The following is a 20,169-nucleotide window of genomic DNA, read 5'->3' on the forward strand; positions in this document are numbered from 1 at the left end:
AGTGCTGCTTCTGAATAAACTATTCAGGTTGTCGATGAGGGTCCAACTGTAGGCTGCCATTGATCAAGCGGAGCATTCACGTTGGTCGTTGCAGGATTCTGAGTACATACGGGATCCTCGGCCTCGAGCTTAGAACAAAGTCCAAGTCGCAGTGCAGACAACACCAGTTGTCACGTGATTGTCTCTGAGAGTGCACGAAAATGGCCAAGGAAAGCCCCGACCTGAGCTTGTGCTACCTTTTTGACCAAGACACAGATGTGTGATGATTGATTGAGAGTTTGGTGGGCATTAGAGACCCAGGTGGTGTTACCACGCCCCGCAAGTCCCTGATTGGTTGACCAAGGTGAGAGATGAGTCACTGATCCCTGACACCTAGGACTGCAATCCAGATGTCCTCTGGCATTCCATAGACAGATAGGTTCCAAGGATGACCATTGATCATGATGGCCAGGCTTAATTAAGTGCATCCCTGTTTGGGAGTTGTACCTTATCAAAAGAAAACACCTTAAATCAGCCTGCATGAATAGCTTGAAGAGAGAGAGATGGGGCCTCATTTAAGAAAGCACAGCAATGCTTAATTCTGTCTTATTAACAAGAATTACCGCTACAAGTCTGAGAGCCTGAAAACACTTTAGAGTAAGCTGCACAAGCAGAAGGACTTAAGGGAAAACTTCACACCAAACCTGGGTGAGTTTCTCAACAAAGAATATATCAGAAAGAGGCACTGTTTCAACTCTCTTCTGTACTGGTACAGCGTTGTCATGTGGTAGTTTCTGACAAGGATCCTTGTCTGCAGCCGAGTGCAGAACTCCTGCTCTGAAGACACACAGAGCTGCCGAGATGGGTTCACAGTGTATTGAAGTTTAAAATGGTGGAAAGCAGAAGTGCTGACTGTGGTGGAGAAGATTGCATAGAGTGCTTTTATTCAGCTCATTCTACAAGTACTAAGAACCTTGAGATTTTTGCACTTTTGCAAAAGAGGAAAAGGATAATTAATATGATGAGAAAAATTACAAAGTCATGATTGCATAAGTTTTCAAACCCTTATAGAGGAAACATAAATTCATTTGTGTGTACAAATGAAGCTTACCTAATAGTTTTGAGGCCCTTGTTTGTAATAATAGTCATACACATAATTTCAGAAATAAATACATTTGTCTCTGTAAGGCCCCTTAATCAGGCAGTTAATATAAAGAAAAGATTCAATCCTGGAGACTAAGGACCTTTTAGAACAGCTCAGGGATACAGTTGTAGAAAGACACAGACAGGCTCCACACGGGTCTCTGTGGAACAGCACTGGCTGCATCCACCCAGTCACAGGCTGTTTCCTGTTCTCAGTCCATGTACAGATTTCACCTTGCATTCCTCTTCAAACACTTAGGAACCGGGGGAAATTTCAAGTGCTGATTTAATCATCGCTATCAGAATAATACTAAGAATGTAACATTATAAAACAGTTTTATGCCCCCATAGAGAAACAGTTGGTGATATGAATGTGAATATATCATTTTATATCTGATAAATGTCAGAATATACATCAGTTTGATAATATGTATTTTTCTCATGAATAACATTGGACTTAATGTGTCTGTGTTATTAATGTACAGTACAGTCTGTGAGAGTGTGTTTGTGTTGTTAATGTGCAGCACAGTGTGTGAGTGTCAGTGTTGTTATTGTGCAGTACAGTGTGTGAGAGGGTGTCAGTGCTGTTAATGTGCAGTACAGTGTGTGAGAGTGTGTCAGTATTGTTAATGTGCAGTACAGTGTGTGAGAGGGTGTCAGTGCTGTTAATGTGCAGTACAGTGTGTGAGAGTGTGTCAGTATTGTTAATGTGCAGTACAGTGTGTGAGAGGGTGTCAGTGAAGTTATTTAACTGTGCAATAGTGCTGTAGCAGTGTTAGATTAGAAGAGAGGATACTAAACAAACTATTTACTGTGAAATAATGTGAATCCATATTGTACTCATAGTCAGCTCAACTGATCATGTGGGTCATTAAGGTAATTTTACATAATGTAGGTTACATTGAGTGACTTGAGAGTTAGTGTGTGTGGACCACAGTGGGTTGTGTGGCAGACGGACCCTCCCCCTGGCAATACATTGGTATCAGGGAAGTGAGTGGGGTCTATCTAGCTGTACCCTCTAGGAGATAGTGGAGTGGTGGCTGGGCACAGTGAGGTGCGCTGGCAGCTGTGAGTTCACAACCTAAGGATGTGAGAGTGAGGCACCAGAAAGGTTGTGAGTGTGTGTTAGAGAGGGACAGTGTGTTGTGTCTCTGCACGGTGTGTAGTGCAGAAGAACACTCGGTGATGTAGCGTGTGTCTGTGTAACCCAACCTGGTGGCGTCGGGAGAGGACGTCAAGGCTGGAGGTGGACCTGGGAGTCTGAGGTACAGGTTGTGAGTGAAACAGTGGTCTAATGGAGTAGGAGCAGGAGGCTCTATGATGGTGTCTGGGAGCAGGAGGTTCCTAACAGTAAGGACAACAGGATGAACTTGGTGAACTTGAGACTCTGAAGTCAAAGGGGCCAGAATTAATGGTATGTGGAGGAACAAGTAATAGGTTTATTCCATGCTGAAAAAAAATAAGAAAGAGAACACAACATTTCGGCCATGGAGCCTTCTTCAGGTGTGAGAGAGACAAGGCAGTAGGAAAAGGTAATGTAGCAGGAGAACAAAGGCTGGGAGGGAGGAGGAGACAGAAAGAGAGGCCAATCAAGAGGTGTGAAGTCAGAATAGGTGCAGAGAGGTGTGAAAAGAAACTTCCAATGAATGGAGAAAATTTAAAAGAACAGTAGTCTGTCATTAAGAGAAGGGAGAAGGTGTGATCCCAGCTGCAGAATAATTTTGGTTTCGGTCTTTCTGACATATGAGTTCCGAAAACCACCTTTGAGAACACAGAAGGAGAGATTAGAGTGGTCGTGGCCGTCAGAGGTGAAATGAGAAACAATGGGCTTGGAGAGATCTTAAATCTTTACAGTCTCCGAGTCTCCTTCCTGTTTCTCCAATGTTGATGGCTGGGCATTTACTGCAAGAGATATAGTAAATAAGGTTGCTGGAGGTACAAGATGCCATCTGGGTGATATGGAATTGTCCTGAGGGGCCTTGAATTTTGGATACAGCGAGCTCTGTTGCAAGGGAAAGTGCCTGGTGTGGATGGTTGTTGATGGCGGTCAAGGGAGCTATGAACAAGGAGGTTACGCAGATTAGGCGGTCGGCGATATGAGATGATGGGACGATCAGAAAAGAGGGACCCAATGGAGGGATCATCCTGTAGGATGGAAAAGTTGTGGTTAATAGTCCTGGGGATAGGAAGTGTGTTAGGGTGGTAGGGAAACACCAAAGGAATGCGGCTGTTACGGCGGGAGTTCCTGATCAGGTTGATGGTCTGTTACGTCCCAGTGTGTGTTCTCTGTGTGTTTTTTCTATGTTCCACACTGCTGACCCTTGATTGTTCTCCCTTCCCCATTGGCCCACCATCACTCCACTGTTTCAGTATGATGTCATCATCAAACAGCCCTCAGCCAATCAGAACACATCTTATCAGTATATAACCTGGAGGTTTTTAGCAAGGAGAGGCCTTTCGTTTGACTTCGGTCCTGTTTGGTTTTGGTTATCGCTTCGCTTCGCTCCTGGTTATTGCTTCGACTTCGTTTGTTGGTTTGTTTTGCTTTGTGTGTGTGTATTTTCGTATAGCTTCGGCTTTTGATGTTTTGTTGGTTTTACGTTAGTTTCTTTGTACTTTCGTTTGTTTGTGTGTTCATCCTTGTTTTGTCATTACCTTGCCCCAGTGTTACATGTTCAACTTTTGTGTTCTTTTTGTACCCTGCTCCTATTTATTACTCTTGTTTTCCCTTATTTGTCTTCCTGGTTCACTTGTGTTTTTGTGTGAACTTTTGTATATAAGGTTAGTTTAAGTTGTTGGGTACACTTACACACTTAGTTGATTTTGTATTAGTACACCAGTTTAGTACGGGTGAGTGCCGTTTGTCTTGTATGGTTTTGGGTAGTCAGTGCAGGTTAGCAAGGGTGTTGAAGACGCTGAAGACTGTGTGTTTCGGGGTTTCTTTTGTAGTCAGATTAGCTTTCCCTCACTGTCCTAGCGAGCTCCATTTTTGTTTGTTATTTTCTTTCCTTTGGCACCACTCTAGTTCCTTACCCTTATCACGCTTCCTAGTCCCTCACCAAAACCCCCCCTGCTTCCAAAAGAATTATCCTAAATGTTACACCCCTTTTCCCCTAGACACTTGGGGTCGTAACATGGTCCAAGGGGTGTTTTTGGCTCAGGCAAGGGCCCTGTCAATCACGATGCTGGGGTATCCTCTGTTGATGAAAAAGGAATACATTTTGAAGTTGATGTCATTGCTGCATAATCGTCGTAGCCTAAGGAACTGTGAAAAAGGGAGAGAGTTTTTAGTGTGTTTGGGGTGAAATGAGCTATACAGGAGGTAGCTGTGTGAATCCATGGGTTTGTAATAAACCGAAGTGGAAAGTCGGGGGTAGTTAATGGAGAAGTTGATGTCTAGAAACGGAAGGGTAGTGGAAGATATGTTAACTGTATATTTGAGGGACGGGTGGAAGTTGGTGAAATGGTGCAGGAAACATGTGGCGGCACTGACGCAGTCATCAATATATCACTTGTAAAGGTCAGGGACATAGCCAGTGTAGGAAGCAAAGAAGCATTCTTCTACCCAGCTGACAAAAATATTGGCATAGCTGGGTCCCATTCTGGTGCCCATGGCAACTCCACAAACCTGTTGGTAAAAAAGATTATTGAAAGAGAATGCGTTCAGTGTGAGGACCAATTCTGCAAGGCGTACCAGGGTGTGGGTGGGTGGATCAAGCACTGTGCATTTGTCCAGCGTGTGCTTGAAGGCTGTAAGGCTGTCATTATGGGGAATGATGGTGTAATAATCTGTTTTTTGAGGGAGAAAATGGTAGAGAGCATTAGTTTCCTAGAAAATTGTTTTAGAAGTCTCTGAGTGTTACTCTGGGTGGAACAGAGTCAAAAGAAAAGGTATTAAATTTAAGGCAAAATCCTTTAGGGATGGTATTATGTTGACAACATCTGTAAAGAAATAGAAGGTGGTTAGAAAGCCTGGTATGTGGAGTCATGTATCCTGTTACCCCAATGAGGGGGCTAGTGTGATCGCCAATCTAGGAGGAGACTGCATCTAAGATAAAGAAAAGGAACCTAAAAGAGCTTATAAAGGGGTGTGACAGGGGAGAATGGAAGTGTGACCACCCCAATGCAGGGTCAAATACCCCCATGGATAGCACCACAATATTAAAACAGAGGTCATGCTTAGGGTACAAGGTCTACATTAGGACATCCTCCTTCATCCTAAAAAACTCCATACTCCTTCCAGCAAAATATTGTCCTCTTTCACTCCTAAATCTCATTTAAATTTTTGGTCGCTATGATCCAATTAAACCTACTTCTGCTCTTTCCCTATTTATATTACTTTACATTAAAAATAGAAAAACCTGCTGATAGTCATCCCAGGTCAATTTGAGCCCTGATTAGTACTGATCATTCAAGATTACCTTATTTTATACTAGCTCGGGTTAAAATAAGGAGGCTGTAAACATTTATTGCATAAATATTGACTTGTGGAAAGCTTCTTTATACACAGCATTTTTGGTTTTGCCTCCTGGAGCAAAGATGTGAAGTTGTTTTTCACTTCTTACACGTGCGCATCCAACATAGTTGTCCATGTGAGAAGCACAATGATTCCAGGTTCAAGCCCAATTTTTCGAGTGACTAACCCTGCGCTTTGTTGATAGACATAGTGCAACTGAGTCTAATGGGAAACTGAAGACGTTTGAACCTGAATGGAGGATCAGATGGAATTATTGGAATTCTTGGAATGAGCACATCTTCTCCCTTGAATGATCCAGAGAGTATTGATGCTTCAAGCACATATGGATGAAGCTTTTTGATCACTAAGTGAGTTCCATTGCAGTTTTGGGGGATCCAAATTTTGTAAAAGCATGACGGGACATCCAATTTTGAGAGAAAACAATGTGAGGTGGAACACCAGTTGGATGCAATGTGTTAAAAAAAACTCCACAGACTATTGGACAACATCATCAGTGTCAACAACAGTATCAACACTTTTGAAAACTTTTGCTTCACTAGGCATCTTTTTCAATGTTCGATCACTGATGTCATCCACTGTATCATTTTTCGGCTCTAGTATTGCTCTTTCACTAAGCCAATTGGTGTTGCACTCAATCAAAACCTGTGCAAGTACTGTCCCTTTTGAGATGTTGCAAGTTGGTGAATCATGTCTGACCAGATCAAAAGGCAATTTAAATGTGGAATGGGCAGTCCTGCCACCAGCAAAGAGGGTTAAAGCTATACTTGATGATGCCACAGCAAGGGCAATGTGTCCTTGTGAACGCAAGTTTGCAAGGAGTAAGTTAGTGACAAATGTCTTTCCAGTTTCACCTGGAGCATCGAGGAAAAAGAATCCACCATGATCAATGGCATCTAGAATTTTTCTGTAGACATTTGCTTGATCTGATGTGAGCTTTGTTTCATTGCTTGCAACAAATTCCTTCAACTCTTCTTTGTTGTAGGACATTTCCCTGAGCATTTCCTGAGAGATGCCACTTTTTTCTGTTCTTGGTTTAGGCAATCCAAATTGCTTCAGTTCTTTGCCTCCTAATGAAAGGAGCTTGTCTTGAATTTTCACCAGAGCCTCATTGAAGATAATATCATCATATGAGGCATTTTTATTCAGTTTCTTTGCACGGTACAAAATGTCTTCATGTTTGTGGGTTGGAAAGATGACATGCAGTGAACATTATACAGAAGAGATCTCTGAGTATATAAGGTGAAGCAGTCAATATAGCCTCTGTAAGAGCTTCATCCCAGTGTTTGACATCTTCTAGAAGTCCATGGAGATTGCAGGCTTCTCTGTAGGTTGAATACACTCTGCCTTCAAATGTCCTGAGTCATTCAAAGGAAGTTGGACCTCTAACATTGTGAAGTAGTAAATGCACATAATAACATACTTCATTGTTGGGATGAACAGTGTAAACTCTTCCTAGAGCACCAGATGCTTTCATTGCAGGGAATCCTTCAATTGGTGTTCCTTGTAATCTTGGTTTCCATGATCACAGGGAATGACAGTGTACAAAGATGTAATGTCCATGGTAAAACTGTAGCATTCAGTGCCCTGAAATTGGAAATCATTAAAAAGTTGGAGCGCGTGGTTGGTGTCTTTGACGTAGGAGGGAAGACCTTCAACCAGCGGTCTCATGAGGCTGTTGAGAAAGACTGAGATGTAAGTAGTTGGACAGTAACATGCTGATATGATGGGGTGTCCAGGGGTGTCCAGTTTTTGGATTTTGGGGAGGAGGTAAAATTGAGATACCTGCGGATGTTTCATGATGAGCCGGTTCGCCTTCTGGGGGAGCTCCTGCTTGGTCTACCTGTTGCCATGTTCTTTGATCTTCTGTTTTGGTTGGGGAGCTTCAGCTGTTCGAGCTCTTTGTGCCTGTAACTTTGCTTCTCTTTGTTCTTCTGTTTCTAATAGGTGTGCTGCTTTGAATTTTGAAGCATCTTTGGTGGACCTACCCAATGACCCAGACCTCTTCTTGGGTGACATGTTTTGATCTATCTAATTTTATTAAATGGTTAATTAGAAGGTTTAAATTCCAGGTGCTTTATAGATATAGAGAGATTAACACAACAACACAATTATTTGTGAGTTTGTGCTGAGTGATATTGGATAACATGCCACCGCCTGACATAATAATACGCTGGACAAACATTCAAGGTCAAATTCTTCCATGAAGGGGGTACCTTTAAATAGGAGATGATGGCAGCAAAACATTTTGGCGAGTCCTCTCTTTAAAGCCATGGCCAAATACGAAGACAGTACGTACAGTTATAATTCAAACTGAATTAAAAACTACACATCCCAGATAACATGGTGGTGCTTGTGATCTTTGTGTTTAACCAACGAAACAAGGTGAAAAATCAGTCACATGACTTTGGGGCTGAGTTTCGAAAGCTTAACCTATCAGCAACAAAGCGAAATGTACACGATAGGCTACCTCAAACAGTCAGTAACACAACTGTGTATGTCGCTTAAGCCACTCCTATTTGGCATTTTAGTTATGGAGGCGGGAAGACACCCCCCACCCCTCTGGGTGCCCAGCTTGTCGCCATCTTTAACCGTTCCGTGTACTAATCACAGCAGGGAGAGACACGTATGGAAAAAAAGTTAATCCCAGCTACAATACAAATATATTTTTGTGGTAAAGGGGAGCAAATGCGCACTTTTTTTGCAACAGAAATACACAGAGAAAATAAATCCTTTCTGACATCTCAAATCAGTTTCAATCAAGCTCTCCAAAATGAACAAGAAAAAGAGCATTTTCAGAGAGCAATTACACTGTGTTTATGTAGAATAAGTGATTAGATTTATGAGGTTAAAACTAAAATTCAGTCTGCAAATTAAGGCAAATGAAAATTTAGGACGTTAAAGTGCTAGAGGTGTAAATGTAAAAATGCAAAAATACACATGAGCAAAAAATTTTAGAAATGGAGCAGGTGTAACTTTGAAATAAGCAAGCAGAACAAAAACATGACTAGACATAGTGCAGAAGAGGGATGCAGGAACATTTGCAAAAACTGAGATGTGCAAAAAAAATCACAGAAAGGTGTGTGTTACAAAAGAACATGCAAACATGAAATAGATTTGGAGATTTGGAGTGAAGGGCTTGAATAATTAGGTGTATTTCTGGCAGGGAGAGTATGAAGGTTTGATGGGATATAGTAAAAAAATTAACACACATAAAAAACATCAATTCTGTCAGAGAGCCTTACTGTTTATGAATTAATAGCAAAAATGGTTTCATGGAGGGCTTCTCATATAGTTGGGCATTCAGGTAGATTGCCAGACAAAAGGATTTGTAAATATATTTTATTAAAGCAAGTCCGTTTTTTAATAAAATACATTTTTCCAAGAAAGTTTAGCCTTTGTCACTAATGAAACCACTAAATAAAGACATAAATATAGAAATCTAAAGATTTTCTTATTCAATGTTGGTAGCAGGATGAACTGTCAGCTTGTTAAGTGTATATTTTGACACAGAGTTGCTGCAAGATGTTAACAGTGAAACCAGGTATTTAGAAATGACTCATTTCAAGAAGAAGATTTTCAGAATAATTATAAATCTAGCAGGATAGAGTAAGTACAGAAAATAGGTAGTTAGATTGATCAGATTAGTATGGAAATCCATGTAGCAAAGAGGGTGTGAGACAAACTAGTATACTTAAGATCTTTTTTTTTCTGAACCAGGGAAAATCTGATCTATAACAATAATAAAAAACTTTATTTTATATAGCACCTTTAAAGGTACCATCTCAAAGCAATGCAGTAGGTGTAAAAACAATTATGTACAGATTACAAAGTAAATACATATAAGAAAGAAATTCGAAAATGAAGCAGATACAGACACTAAATAAGACTTCTGAAAAGAAAGGTTTTGAGGTTAGATTTAAATGCACTCAGGGTAGGTGACTCTGATATCACTGGGGATAGGCATACTTTCGACAATATGACAGGAGATGTTATAGGCCGCAGAGGAAGATGATGAAATGAGGATTGTATTTTAGATTTTGTGTAGTTGCTAGCATTGAACTGTGTGTTGGATGCACATGAATTGAAGGAATGGGCAAACATAGCTGATGCTGATCCAGAGCCATTTAGAGGCAATTGGTTTAAAAAACTAACTAGGTATGGATACTGATGTGCAAGAGAGGTGGAAAGACTGTTTCCTTAAGCCAGCCCTATAAAATAATTTGTCCTCAGTGAGATGCTGCCATCTCATAGTCATCTCATGCCATCTCATAGCCATCTCTTTATCTAGTACAGAGGATTTGGATCCTATCCCAGCAAGCAATGGACGGAAGGCAGAATACACACTGGACATAGTGCCTGTCCTTCATGGGACAGACAAACAGACACAAACACACACACACCAGGGCCAGTTTTCCCATAGGCCAATTAACCTACCAGTATGTTTTGGACTGCGAGAGGAAATCATATCACACATATGGAAACCCACAGAACCCAGAGAGAACATGCAAATTCCACACACACAGGACAGCAGGAATTGAACCTAGGGCCCAGTGCTGCAAGATAGCAATGCTAACCACTTGGCCACCATTAGAAATGGATGGATAGCTTAGTTATCTTTCTAGTTCACAGATTTACATGCATAATTTAATTTTGAAAGCCACTAAGACATCTAGTACTATTGTTGTATTTATGAAAACAAACATACAAAAAGCATGCTAACAACGGTGCCATCCTATTCCTTAGTTAATACATTTTATTTTTATAAACAGTTAAAATTGTTAGCAAAATATTTTGAATTATATTTTACCCTATTTTTTCTTTAATTTTGTTTTTAACTTATTTTCGGTTAAGTTTTAATCAGATTTAATGTATATTTGAACAAAGAAAACATATTTTTACAAGATGCGGGAAAAAGTGCAACAATTTATTACAGTGCTAAATTTAATATTATTAATTAGTAATAGTTTATCCTAACACATAACTTTCTTAATTAGATGTATTTAAAACAATGAACTAAGTGTAACATAACATTCAGAAATACAATTGAGAATAGTTTTCTGGTGTTTGTATAGATGAAACTTTTCTAAAATGTAAAACAAAATTAAAGACGATTAAAATCTGTAATCTTTCCACATGCGTTGTCATTAGAAAGTAAAAGTTCCTGCTTTGTCCAACGATGGTATCAAAAAGTGGTCTAAGTAATAGTAATAATTGCTAACACTTATATCGCGCTTTTCTGGACACTCCACTCAAAGCGCTTTACAGGTAATGGGGACTCCCCTCCACCACCACCAATGTGCAGCATCCACCTGGATGATGCGACGGCAGCCATAGTGCGCCAGAACGCTCACCGCTCAGTGGGGAGGAGAGCAGAGTAATGAAGCCAATTCATAGAGGGGGGATTGTTAGGAGGCCATGATTGATAATGGCCGATGGGAAATTTGGCCAGGACGCCGGGGTTACAACCCTACTCTTTTTGAGAAACGCCCTGAGATTTTTAATGACCACAGGGAGTCAGGACCTAGGTTTTACGTCTCATCAGAAGGACAGCGCCTGTTTACAGTATAGTGTCCCCGTCACTATACTGGGGCATTAGGACCCAAATGAGCCACAGGGTGAGCGCCCCACTAACACCTCTTCCAGCAGCAACCTTAGTTTTTCCCAGGAGGTCTCCCATCCAGGTACTGACCAGGCTCACACCTGCTGAGCTTCAGTGGGTTGCCAGGTGTGAGTTGCAGGGTGATATGGCTGCTGGCAATCAATGAAATGAAAATCGAATGTAGTGAAGTGAGGAGAAACCTGTGCTTTATGATAATTAAGGGACTTAGAAGTCAAAGAAAATGATTTATGTTGTTTAAGTTTAAACACTAAGTTAGAATGCAGACGCAATTGGTGCCATTCTCACTCCACGCTGTAGAACGGCCATTGTGTAATACTGAGCTCTGTCGGTGCCGGCCCGCCCATGACGGAGAGAAGTGGCCAGTACACTATTTTCAGAGCCTCTGATTGGGAAAAAAAGACCTGCTGATCTGTTCTACATACCAGGAAGAGAACAGAATATGATTTTTTCTATTCACAATTAAGAAGTAAAAACCTTACAGCGTACACAAAGATTCTAAGCTGATCATGAGGAAGAAAAATCATTCGCATAAAAAGTGGTTATTAACTATCGAAACCTATTTTTATAGCTTTTAAAGTTGTGCAATGTCTAAGTTAAGCAGGAACATATCATTATATCATATTTTTTATTTCTTTTTTACAAATAAAAAAAATCGTTTGCCCAGCCTAACAATAATCGAAAATCGAATGTTGTGAATAAAACATAAATTTACCACATGCTCAGCATGTTTGGAATGTCACATGTCCACTGCTGCACTTGCATTTTAAATCCTGTTTATCTAAAAAAATTGGGGACGGGGATTCCCCTCAGTTTGATACGGAACATGCCGGATTTTCAATTAAATGGCCTTTTCGGCCTTTATTGGCCTTGAAGGTGAAAGGTTTTATGTTAAAAACCTAACCTAGGGTAAGATGTACTTGTGTGCAAAATTTCAGGTCTGTAGGATGAAAAATAAGAGCGTGCATAAAGAACAAACAAACATTGTGCTTTATAGATTATGAATTTATGTAGTTTTTTAAATTATAACTATAGTGAATTGAAGTCCTATTGAATTGAAGTCATATATTGGATCCCTTTATTTAGAGAATTGGAGCAGAGATGACTGTGAACAAACCTGATACATGTGGTCAGAATTCTCAATGACAGTAACAGTCAACCCAGTGGATTTCTTCAGAATGGACAGTGAAACACGAATGAGAAGGAACAAGTGGAAACTACATGGAAGTTTATTTAAAACTAACTGCAGGCACTTATTTACATAAAGGATTGTAGGGGTGCGGAACAAGCTGCCAAGTCATGCGGTTGAAGTGATATCCTGGATTCCTTGATGAAATGGCTAGATAACATACTTAGTTCAATGGCCTGAATTGCCTGCTCTCATTTGTAAATAACGTGTTAATGTTTTTCCATTTGTTTATAACATTCCCCTTTAAACAAGAGTTTGAGTGTCACTGTTGTAGTGTGCTCTCTGAAGGCACCAGTTCTGTAGGGTTTGGGCATTTACTGGGACAATTATTAATTGTAGCAGTAAATCACAAAATGATTCTTTTAATGGCTTTAGAATCCAATCATGCGATATAACTCAAACAACACACACACACAGGTACTAATACACGAGGATACATTTATTAATACATAGAATATGCATTTAACCTAACAGATCTTATTGAGAGGGTTATCAGAATACAAAAGGTATATATTCAGTCAGTTACGAAGAGGACATACGTACAGTTTATCATTCATTTAGACCATTTTGTAAATGAACTTGGTTATAACTTCTACATTAGATACTCAAAACAAGTACATAACTCTTAGGAATTAAATTGATATCAACTAGTTGGGATAACAATTGAATTCTCGAGCATTAATGCAGTGAAGTTGAATACTCATCCAATCTCGGGGGATTCAGATCTCCTGCGGGCACAAAGAAACAGTTGCAGGCTTTTGCTGTCCAATCTGCGCTCTCTGGCTCGGTGCCAGGCTGTGCTGTGCGGCTTGCGACGGTGCGCTGCTGATGCTAACCTCGGGTGGATCCTCTGGTTACTCTCTGCAACCTCCGCTCTAGACTCTTAGAACAGAGGAAAGTTCTGGCACTCGGGCACACTGGCCGTTCCGTGGTTGTCCGGGGTGAGTCTCAGGATGGTCAGGAGGCGCGCTGCGAGAATGTCCTGCCCTTGGGAGCCTTATGCTCCTGGGCCGTCCTGCCCTGGAATTCTCCTTTGAATTCCCTTTAGAATTGTCCAGAAAAGTCTCCTGGAGCTCTGTGTTGCCTGTTTTTACCTGGAGGAACTTCAGCTCATTCATTGGCTGAAAGTTTCATGGGCATCAGAGTCCCACGTGGGTTACTCGGCCCTACCAGTCCCTGATTGGTTGATCAAGGTGAGATATGAGTCACTTACTCTTGACACTTAGTAATGCAGTACAGATGTCCATCTGGCACTCCCTAGACAGATAGGCGCCAATGGATGACCATTGATCATGATAACCAGGCTTAGCTAAGTGCATCCCCCTTTGGAATCTGTCCCTTATCAAAAGAAAACATCTTTAAATCAGCCTGCATGAAAAGCTTCTCTGTGCCTGCACCACAGAGATGAAGAGAGAGATGAGGCCTCATTTGGGAAAGCACAGCAACACTTAATTCTGTCTTATTAATAAGACTCGCCGCTACACTGTATTTGATGCCATTTAGAAATGGTGTCAAATATATGATGTCAGTCATGAGCACTACCCTTGTGTTTTTACAAACATTCAAATACATTTAGAAAAATCTGCTCAGCATCTACTTTTTCATGCAAAGAGATGTGTTCTATCCAGCGAACTTGATGGATATTTTTTATTGCATTACTTTTTGAACTTTTTGTAGCAAGGAGCAGGGCACATGGCATTTAGTTTTGGAGGAGGGAAGACAGAGTTCTAGATCATGAAGGAAATCACATGGAGTTTCAAAACAGAGAAGGAGTTTCAGGGCATGAAGGAGAATGTCTTATTATGAATGTTGTAGAGGGTCATGGCAAAATAAGGAGAGCTTCATGTGAAACATACACAAATCAAAAGATGAAAGAGGCAAATTAAGGCTTATTTTTTCACTTCTTTTGTTTTGGATTTCAGGCTCAAACTGGGACCTATAGAATTGACCCATGAAAGATGTCAGAAGCAGGTACAGTATTGAACTTATATTAATCTCCATTGACCATTTCTGTAAAGCAGGAGACTGCATTGTTAAGTCTGTTGACATTTAATTAATGGATATTCTCCAATGTACAGTATTTACCCACCCTCTGCATTAATGCCAGTTTAGTTCTCTTCAGCACTGACTAGTCAGTGAAGTTCCAGTACAGTGAATATCCCAAGGATATTAACACAGTTAGGGCTGTGTTACAGAAGGGGACTTGGTTTATTTTTCCAGCTTTCTATGGCAGAATATATACAGGTGCCTGGTTTCAGGGTGTTAACAATAAAACAAAATAAAAACGCAGGTCAGTCAGGATATTCATTGTATGGTAATGAATGGGGAATATTATACCAGGACAGTATAAAGAGCCACACATGCTTAGACATATGTGTGAGGGACCACACTATCTCACTGAGAAATGCCACTCCGGGCATGCTAGTGAGGGGCAAGAAAGAGAACAGATTGAAGGCAAATGTTAATTGCAGGAGTGGACTAGTGTCTTAAGGTGCAGCTAGACAGATGTCCATATTGTGCCCAGCTGTGGAGGAGGCAGCTCTAATTCAAAGCAGCGGAGAGTGAAGGGATGCAGGCTGAGAATGGCGCTGTGGACTAGGATGGACAGAAGAGTAAGCCGTATGTATAAATGGTGTGTGGGCTGCTGGCATGGAGTTTGTACACCAGCTTCACATTTATTATTTGTATATTTGCTCCATGAAGCAAAGAACCTTGCGCCCGACTTGAGACACAAGCCCACTACCCTGAGATTATGAGTCTCATGGTCTACCAACTGAGCTAGTTGGGACACGATGGTTACAAGGATGCTATAATGGTCAGGCAGCTGCAAATGAAATGCAGTTTTTTTCTTTCTTTTTCAAAGGTTTGTGAAATAATTTACCATGTCCTCTTTCAGAGATGTTTGTACAGTAATGTGAAAAAGAAAGTACACCCTCTTTTAAAAAAATTCAATGGTTTTACATATCAGGGTATAAATAACAATCGTCTGGTCCTCACCAACTTTTATAATTAGACAAATCTAGAATCAGATAACAGACAACTTCATAACAGATTTCACTATGTCATTATTTATTCAACAAAAAGTAAGCAAAAATGCAGAAACCATGTGGGAAAAAATAAGTACACCCTTATTGCTTCCATAGGACTTAAGAAGTCAATTAGCAGCCATTCGCTGCTAATCAAATGCATTTGATTAGTTGATCATCAGGAAGTGTGACCACCTCTATAAAAGCAGCACTTTTAGCAGTTTGGTAGTTTGGAGCATTCAGGTGTGTGTTAACACTATGCCAAGGAACAAATAAATCAACAATGAACTCAAAGAAGCAATTGTTGCTGGTCATCAATCTAGGAAGGGTTTTAAGGCAATTTCCAAACAATTTGAAATTCATCATTCTACAGTGAGAAGGATTATTTACAAATGGAGAACATTCAAGACAGTTGCCAATCTTCCCAGGAGTGGGTGTCCCAGCAAACTCACCCCAAGGTCAGACTGTATAATGCTCAGAGAAATCACAAGGAACCCAAGAGTTACATCTAGGGATCTACAGCCCTTGGTTAACATGTTAAATGTTAAAGTTCATGACAGTACGATCAGAAAAAGACTGAACAAGTATGGCTTTCGTGGAAGTTTAGCCAGGAGAAAGCTCCTTCTCTCCAAAAAGAACATTGCACCATGGCTTAGATTTGCAAAGTTGCATCTGAACAAACCACAAGATTTCTGGAACAATGTACTTTGGACAGACGAGACCAAAGTGAGGATGTTTGGTCATTATGCACAGCGCCATGTTTGGCGAAAACCAAACACAGCGTCTCACCACCAGCACCTCATACGAACCGTCAAGTACGGTGGTGGAGGGCTGATGATTTGGGCTTGTTTTGCAGCACAGGACCTTGGCACTTTGCAGTCATCGAGTCGACCATGAGCACCTCCTTATGCCAAATTAATCTAGAGACAATTGTGAGGCCATCTGTCCGACAGCTAAAGCTTGGCCGAAATTGAGCCATGCAACGGAACAATGATCCCAAGCACACCAGCAAATCTACAACTGAATGGCTGAAAAAGAAAATGATAGATAGATAGATAGATAGATAGATAGATAGATAGATAGATAGATAGATAGATAGATAGATACTTTATTGATCCCTTGAGGGAAATTGCAGTGCAACAGCAGCTTTACACAGACAACACAGCCACAGTGTAATGAATGATACAATAATAATAATAGTACAATACATACAATACAATCAGTACAGTGAGGGGTGCACTAAAAGGGGGTGGCGCTCGCTACCACCGACTGATAGAACATATGTAGCATCTTACTACATACATTGAAGGACTTGAGCCTCCTCTGTCCCTTCTTATAGATGGCCTCAATGTTCTTGGACCATTCCAGTCTATCGTCGATGTGCACTCCCAGGTACTTAAACCAGCAAGTCCACCATCTCCACGCACTCTCGTGGATGTAGACAGGAGTAGGTTTGACCTTTTTCCTCCTGAAATCTACCACCAGTTCCTTTGTCTTTGTTACATTCAGTTCCAAGTGGTTCACCCCACAGCACTCCACAAAGCTGCTGACCAGTCCTCTGTACTCCTCCTCCTGCTCACCATTGATACATTCCACAATTGCAGAGTCATCTGAGAACTTCTGCAGGTGGCATGACTTTGAGTTGTACTTAAAGTCCGAAGTATAGAGGGTGAAGAGGAATGGAGAAAGAACTGTCCTTTGAGGTGCCCCTGTGTTACTCACTACCTGTCAGGTAGTCAGTGATCCACGAGGTCATGGAAGCATCGACTTGCATCTCCTTCAGTTTCCTCCTTAGAAGTAAGGGCTGGATGGTATTGAAGGCACTGGAGAAGTTGAAAAACATGATCCTTACAGTGTTGCTAGCCCTGTCCAGGTCCAGGTCTACATGCTGCCCTTTGCAGCATGTAGATGATCACATCCTCCACACCAACACTGGGCTGGTAGGCGAACTGTAGGGTGTTCAGTGATGAGCTGACCAGGGGTCTCAGGTGGGATAAGACCAGCCACTCTAGTGTCTTCATGACGTGAGAAGTCAGTGCAACTGATCTGTAGTCGTTGAGGACAGAGGGGCGCCCTTTCTTTGGTACCGGGACCAGGCATGATATCTTCCAGAGCACCGGGACTCTCTCCAAGCGCAGGCTCAGGTTGAACAGTCGCTGGAGCACTCCGCTCATCTGATCAGTACAGGCCCTCAGAACTCTGGGACAGATGTTATCTGGTCCTGTGGCCTTACCCTGGTGCAGCCTCTTCAGCTCCTTCTTCACCTGGTCAGCCGTGATGGTCAGCCTGGCCTGGGGGATGGTGCTCATAGCGCTTTCAGTGCTACAGGTGTTAGTGGTTAATGGTTAATAATCAAGGTATTGGAATAGCCAAGTCAAAGTCCAGACCTCAACCCCATTGAAATGCTGTAGCAGGACCTTAAGAGAGCTGTGCATAAACGAATGCCCTCAAACATCAATGAACGGAAGCAATGTTGTAAAGAAGAGTGGGACAAAATTCCTCCAAAATTATGTGAGAGACTGATAAACTCATACTGAAAACAATTACTTCAAGTTATTGCAGCTAAAGGTGGTTCTACAAGCTACTTAGTTTTCGCACATGGCTTCTGCATGTTGGCTTATTTTTTGTTAAATAAAAAATGACATAGTGGAATCTGTTATGTGTTGTTTGTTACCTGTTAGATTTACCTAATTTTAGAGGACCAGATAATTTTTTATGTCCTGATATATGAAACCATAGAATTGAAAGAGGGTGTACTTTTTTTCACATGACTGTATGTGCGACTGTTAAAGGATCATGTTGCACTATCCAAAGAACAACAAACGTTTTTTCTGCTTTCACATTCTTCTTTAACTCTACACTTCTCCTCACCCATGTTCACTTTCCTGTCTCTGTCTCTTACTCTTTCTCCCTGCTGTTCAGCCCAAGGTGTTGAGTTTGTGGATAATCACAGGGTCACTCTCATTCAGAGGGTGAACCCAGTTGACCCCATAGTGGATGAACTGCTCTCAGAAAAGATGATCCATCAGGAGAGCTACAGCAGGGTCCATGCTGCTACAACCCCTCAGGACAAAATGAGAGAGCTGTATAAAGTCCTGGATTCTGGGGGAACAACAGTGAAAAACAAGTTCTACACAATTCTGCAAAAGAACTACAGACCTCTTGTCAAAGACTTGGGTAAGAGCACCATTCTCATTCATACTCACTCTTTTCTCTTGTTTTTTAATTCTATCCTTGCTTCTCACAATGTCATCTGTCATCATATAAACATTCATTAGCACATAGCAAAAATGACAAACTTCACTTCCTTGCTTACTTGTATATAGTATGTAGTGTATATAGTGATTACCTGTGGATTTTACTGAATATACTACAATCACTAACAACTATTCTTGTGTTGATATTTACTTGTATTTTAAAAGAACTTATTGTCATTATGCATAGACCTTATACAAGGTGGAACAACTATAGACAATGAGTCTCACTCATTCTCTAACTGCAAGACTCTACATGACTTAAACCAGCAAGAAAACGGATAAAGAGAAGGGAATAACAAATTCTGTTTAGCAAAAAACACAGCAAACCAAACTATGGACTTATAAAAGCCCAAGGGGCAGAGGCCTTTATAAATTAGTGTGAACTGTGTGGAGGCTTTTATTTTAGAGCCGGTAAGCAGCTTAGCTGTTGATAATGAGGGACTTGGGAAGAGGTCTAGTAAGTAGCTCTAAGAGGAGCTTAGGCTTTTGTTTGCTTTTGAGTATTTCTTTCTTTTCACTTTAAATACAATATTTTTTACCTTATAGCTGTTTGTGTTTGTTTTACTTATTTAGATCTTATTATACTTAAAACCTATAATTATGTATATGTTACTTGTATATAGTATGTAGTGTACATAGTGATTAATTGTGCATTTTACTGAATATACTACAATGACTAACAACTATTCTTGTGTTAATATTTACTTTTTATTTACTTGTATTTTAAAACAACTTGCTATCATTATACATAGACCTTGTACAAGGTGGCAAAACTATATAATTTATATACTCACATATCACAATGATTAGACCTATTCAATTAAGAGAAACACATAGTGTGATGTAAGAGTAGGTGAGCTCTAGATAACATGAATATGGATGGGTTTGATCAAAAGCAGTCATAGTCAAGAATGAACAACCAGTCACTATTACTTTAACAGAACAGGGAGTGAAAACTCTCTTTGTATTGTTACAGCTCCTTCACCAGAAAGCCAACAGGCTCCAGGTTCTCAAACACATGGTACAGGTTGGTCCAATATTTAAAATATTCAGTGTGAATTTTTCTTTCTTCCAAGTGCTGTTTAATCCAGTGTTATTTCACTAAACCACACAGAGTAGAGCTCCTGTGATCACCTGGGAATGGGCTCTGAACACCTTCAGAATGGACAGGTCACTGATGAGAATCTCAGCTCAGTAAAATGCTGGAAACTGGTGTAAGATAGAGCCCAGGGCTGGTCACTGGCTTTACTAAGTCAGATAATGGGTTTCTGTTCAATATAACATTTAAAGAATGTACAGAAAGAAATCAGAAAGAAAGCCAGTCTCACTCATTCTCTAACTGCAAGACTCTACATGACTTAAACCAGCAAGCAAACAGATACAGAGAAGGGAATAACAAATTCTGTTTAGCAAAAAACACAGCAAACCAAACTATGGACTTATAAAAACCCAAGGGGCAGAGGCCTTTATAAATTAGTGTG

General features: G+C 40.7%; 1 protein-coding gene across 1 annotated transcript in view; it reads left to right on the top strand.

Moving 5' to 3' along the window:
• Positions 1-20,169, top strand: part of LOC102685703 (protein NLRC3-like) — a 36,086-nt gene that overhangs the window by 5,253 nt on the left and 10,664 nt on the right. The window contains exons 2-4 of the mRNA XM_069180133.1: positions 14,328-14,376; positions 18,354-18,608; positions 19,665-19,715. Of these exons, the coding sequence (XP_069036234.1) occupies positions 14,364-14,376; positions 18,354-18,608; positions 19,665-19,715 (319 nt within the window). The 5' untranslated portion in view covers positions 14,328-14,363. The remainder of the gene's footprint in view (positions 1-14,327; positions 14,377-18,353; positions 18,609-19,664; positions 19,716-20,169) is intronic.

The sequence above is a fragment of the Lepisosteus oculatus genome, chromosome 18 (assembly GCF_040954835.1).
Source record: "Lepisosteus oculatus isolate fLepOcu1 chromosome 18, fLepOcu1.hap2, whole genome shotgun sequence".
Lineage (NCBI taxonomy): Eukaryota > Metazoa > Chordata > Actinopteri > Semionotiformes > Lepisosteidae > Lepisosteus > Lepisosteus oculatus.